The following is a 4,241-nucleotide window of genomic DNA, read 5'->3' on the forward strand; positions in this document are numbered from 1 at the left end:
AAATTAAAAGCACATCATTTTTATATAATTTTATCTTTTGGAAGGGAAGAAATAATTTTTTAGATTTAAATTTTTATTTATTTATTTTCGTTAAATAAGTTTTTATTTTTTTAAAAGTCAAACATGGCAACAACTTAGATGTCATTATTAAACCAATCCATTAAATCAAAAAAATTCAAAACTAAAAACCTTTCATATATTAAATATATCGATTTACACATTAAAACCCTAATAACCTTCCCTTACATTATGACCATCCAAAAATATTTGTTGACAACAAAAATAACCATCTATTACATGATAACTATCCAAAAACATCAACAAAAACAATTACCCATTACATGATCATCATTCGAATGCATACTAAAAATTAATTTGGTAAAAAAACAAAAATATAAAAATGTAAAAGATTTATTATTTTTATATAATTTTTATCTTTGGTGCGTAAATTTTTTTTAAAAAAATTCAAAATTGACTTTTTGACATTTATTTTTGTCAAATTAATTTATATTTTATCAAATTGACAAATTTGCCTTTGAAATGAAATATTTTTTGTTTGCAAAGAAAACGGTATCTTCAATTGTTCTTGTTTGAAACGAGATTCAAAACTAAGAATCAAATGTATCACAATTAAAAAATCATAAACCAAAGCAACACAAATCCTAAATTACAGAAACCATTAGTATAATTCAACCCAAAAAATACATGATGCTTGCTAGAATTTTTCTAATCCTACCTTATATTCACATGATTCATGTAATATTTTAAATGATGGCATACTTTTAGTGTTTTTTTTTTTTTTTGGGGAGGAGGGCGCATAACATCAACCCGTCCAACATTGTTTGTTGTTTATGTGAAACGAAATACATATAGTAGTATATTGCCATGAAGTTAGAGATTCTTTATATCCAAAAATCTCATGATCCCTATACTTCATGAACAATCAATCATATGATATGTCAAGAATCTCAAAATATAGAAAATTCAAGACACGATTATGCGATTGAGAGTGCTTTTAATACATGGGAATGGAAATTTTGGGTAAGATGATCTATGTGATTCTATAAGTAGAAGCTAGAGTACACAATTCATCCAAAAATATATCATGAAAGCATTATACATAGATAATTCAATAAGTTTAGAAACGTACCCCAAAAGAAATAACTGGTGAAGCAAATGCCTAATCAACTTCAATTTCCATGTCCCCTCCTTTTCTCCCTTCTCAGCTTGCGCTGTTTCCTCCCAAAATTCTCGATGAACCATTCGTGATACCTTGTGGTTATTGTGTGCCCAATAACCATCCCGACTACTATCCCACTCACATATCCCGTGCATATGAAAATCCAATCAACTTTACTTGGGAACGCTGAATCATTATCTTGTTCCGAGTTCAATGGTGGTGGTGCCTCTAACTTTCCACATTTCCTTGATAAAGGGTCTCCGCACAATCCTGAATTCCCCTCGTAGGAATTGTTCTCAAATGTGTTGAATTGCTGCCCATGTGGAATGGGTCCAGTGAGATGGTTATTTGAGACATTTAAAAATTCAAGGAAAGTGAGAAGTGCTAGTTGCTGCGGGATTTCTCCCGAGAGCTTGTTTTGAGAAAAGTCCAAAGATTCAAGGTTTGTTAGGTTCCCCAAGCATGATGGGATTCCACCATTAAGGTCATTGTTGGAAAGGTTGAGCAACTGAAGCCCCTTAAGGTTTCCAATAAATTTTGGAATCTCCCCTTCAAATTTGTTGCTTGAGAGATCAATGGCAGTGAAGACATTCTGGATCTTCTGATATTCTGTATTTACACCTTTGTTTGTAATGTTCATTGTGTACAAATAGAAATAAATCCAACTGGCATTGATCCCGCGTCCTTCAATGATTGTGTTCATATAATTCATCTTGTCGACATCAAAAAATTTCATTGCATTCCAATTTTGAAAGTATTTTGATGGCAAATTACCTGTAAAGCCATTATGAGAGAGGTCAATGATGTGCAAATTTGGTAGCTCCAACTTAATTTTGGGATTCTCTATTGCACCATAGAATTTGTTGGATCGCAAGATGAGAACCTGTAACTTTGTAAGATCTCCTAACCACAAGGGGAATGCATCGTCAATCAGATTATTTGAGAGATCAAGAAACTCAAGCTCGGTACAATTTGCCAATGATCCTGGCACCTTCCCCTGTAATTTATTATCACTCAAGTCAATCATCTTCAATTTGTTTCCTCTATTGTATGAGTGAGGAATGGGACCCTGAAAGTTGTTGCCTTTGAGATTTAGAACCGTCAAAGAATCACTGAAGTTAGTCAAACATGGAGGAATAGTTCCAGTCAAGTTGTTATTAGACAAATCAAGAACATAAAGAGAACTCAATCGACAGATCAATGGTGGAAGTTCTCCTGTCAATCCATTGTGTGAGACACTATAAAAACGGGTGGATAATGGTGGAATTGGCAGTGGTCCTTGTAGCTTGTTATAAGAAAGGTCTAACTCGAGTGAATTATCCCATGGAAGGATATCTGGATGTTGCTCAAAGCCTGTTAGAGAGTTATTCCGAAGATATATATTTACACTTATATTCAACATCCATGCCGGAATTTCCCCATGAATTTTGTTTTCACCAAGAGATAGAACATCAAGTTTGTCTTGGAAGCGCAAGAAATTTGGGAATTCCGTCAAGTTGCACGAATCAAACCATAACATCTTTAATTTGTTAAGAGTGTTATTTGAAGTTTTTTTGGTTAGAATTGTTAAATTGTTACCAGACAAATCGAGAGAAGTAAGATTTTTGAGCATCAGAAAAATTTCAAGTTCCAAGCTGCCGAGGTTATTGAAAGAAAGATCTAGAATTTCAAGATTCTTTAGCTCAGAGAATGACCTTGGGATTGGGCTTCGCAATTGATTAGTTGAAAGATCTAGCGAAATTAGATGGGTTAGGTTGGTTATATGAGAAGTTATTTCACGACTTAGGTGATTGGAGGACAGGTATAAATGAGTAAGTTGAGTTAGGTTTGAAAGAACTGATGGGATCGAACTGTATAGATTGAGGCCACTAAGGTCCAAGTCAGTGAGTTCAGTTAGCTTACCAAGCAATTGTAGGGTCCCTACATTAAATTTGTTGAATGAAAGCGACACGTAATTGAGTTGGGTCAAATTACCGAGTGAAGCTGGAAGGGACCCTGAGAAATAGCAGCGAGAGAAATCTAATTGATTCAAGAAATTAAGATTTCCAATCGAATCCGGTAGCTTCCCCGAAAAGCCGGTGTAAGAAAGCATCAAATGCAGAAGGGGGCTACTTGGATGAAATTCGGGCAAATGGCCAGTGAGATATCCATTGAAACTTACATCAAGAACTTGAAGGTTTGGTAGATAAAATATGTTTATTGGAAACTCACCACGCAACCCACAATTTTCTAGAACGAGAGTTGTCAAGGAAGTTAAGTTGGCCAATGTATAAAGTACTTCAGAAGATATGCTCACGTCATTGAGACGAAGCACTTTGAGGTTAGTCAAGTTTTGAAGTGGGCTTCTGAGACCAAGCTTTTCAAGTTTCAGTAGTCCTGAAAATGATGAGTCATCATTGTAAGAAAGATCAATGGAAACCAATTTGGATAATTTTGAGATTTCCAAAGGGATTTGACCGAAAAATACAGAGGAGGAAAGGTTGAGACTTATTAGCTCTGAGAGATGGCTAATTTCTGATGGAATGCGAGAGTAATCAAAGTCATTATGAGCAAGGTTAAGTCGCTGAAGGTGAACTAGGCTGAAGAGGCTGCTGCTTGAATTGATAGAACCGTGGAGGAAACTGCTGCTGAGGTCAAGGCCAATCACATGACCCGTATCCTCATCGCATTCGACGCCATCCCATGAGCAGCAATTGCCACTATCTCCTTGGAGCTTCCATGATGCAACCTCCGAATGAGAAGAAGGATCACTAGCAGCGGATTTGTCAATTGAAAAGGTTTGCTTGAATTGCAACAGGGCGGAGCTCTCGTCTGCATGGCATAGTGGCTGCTCAGCAGACAAAGAGTTAGCCATTATTATTATAAGATGAAAGCAAGAGAGTGATAAGAAGAGTAAATGCATGAACAAATACAATAATACTATGGGAAGTTAGGCCTCGTTGGTTCAAAGCTAAATTTTTTTTGGGCTTTTTTTTTTTATTTTTTATTTTTAAAAAAAATGTGTAAAAAAGTAGAGAGCTGATATGAATCAAAACAGATTAAAATAGCTCTTAACCCTCTA

The 4,241-nt window shown here is 35.2% G+C and overlaps 1 protein-coding gene across 1 annotated transcript; it reads right to left on the reverse strand.

The window, feature by feature from the left end:
- Positions 1-1,190: 1,190 nt before the first annotated feature.
- Positions 1,191-4,034, reverse strand: LOC114293242 (receptor-like protein 7). The gene has a single exon (XM_028237281.2). It carries the CDS (start codon positions 4,032-4,034, stop codon positions 1,191-1,193), a length of 2,844 nt encoding a protein of 947 aa, XP_028093082.2.
- Between the last annotated feature and the right edge of the window lie 207 nt (positions 4,035-4,241).

The sequence above is a fragment of the Camellia sinensis genome, chromosome 7 (assembly GCF_055761805.1).
Source record: "Camellia sinensis isolate YWXY chromosome 7, ASM5576180v1, whole genome shotgun sequence".
Lineage (NCBI taxonomy): Eukaryota > Viridiplantae > Streptophyta > Magnoliopsida > Ericales > Theaceae > Camellia > Camellia sinensis.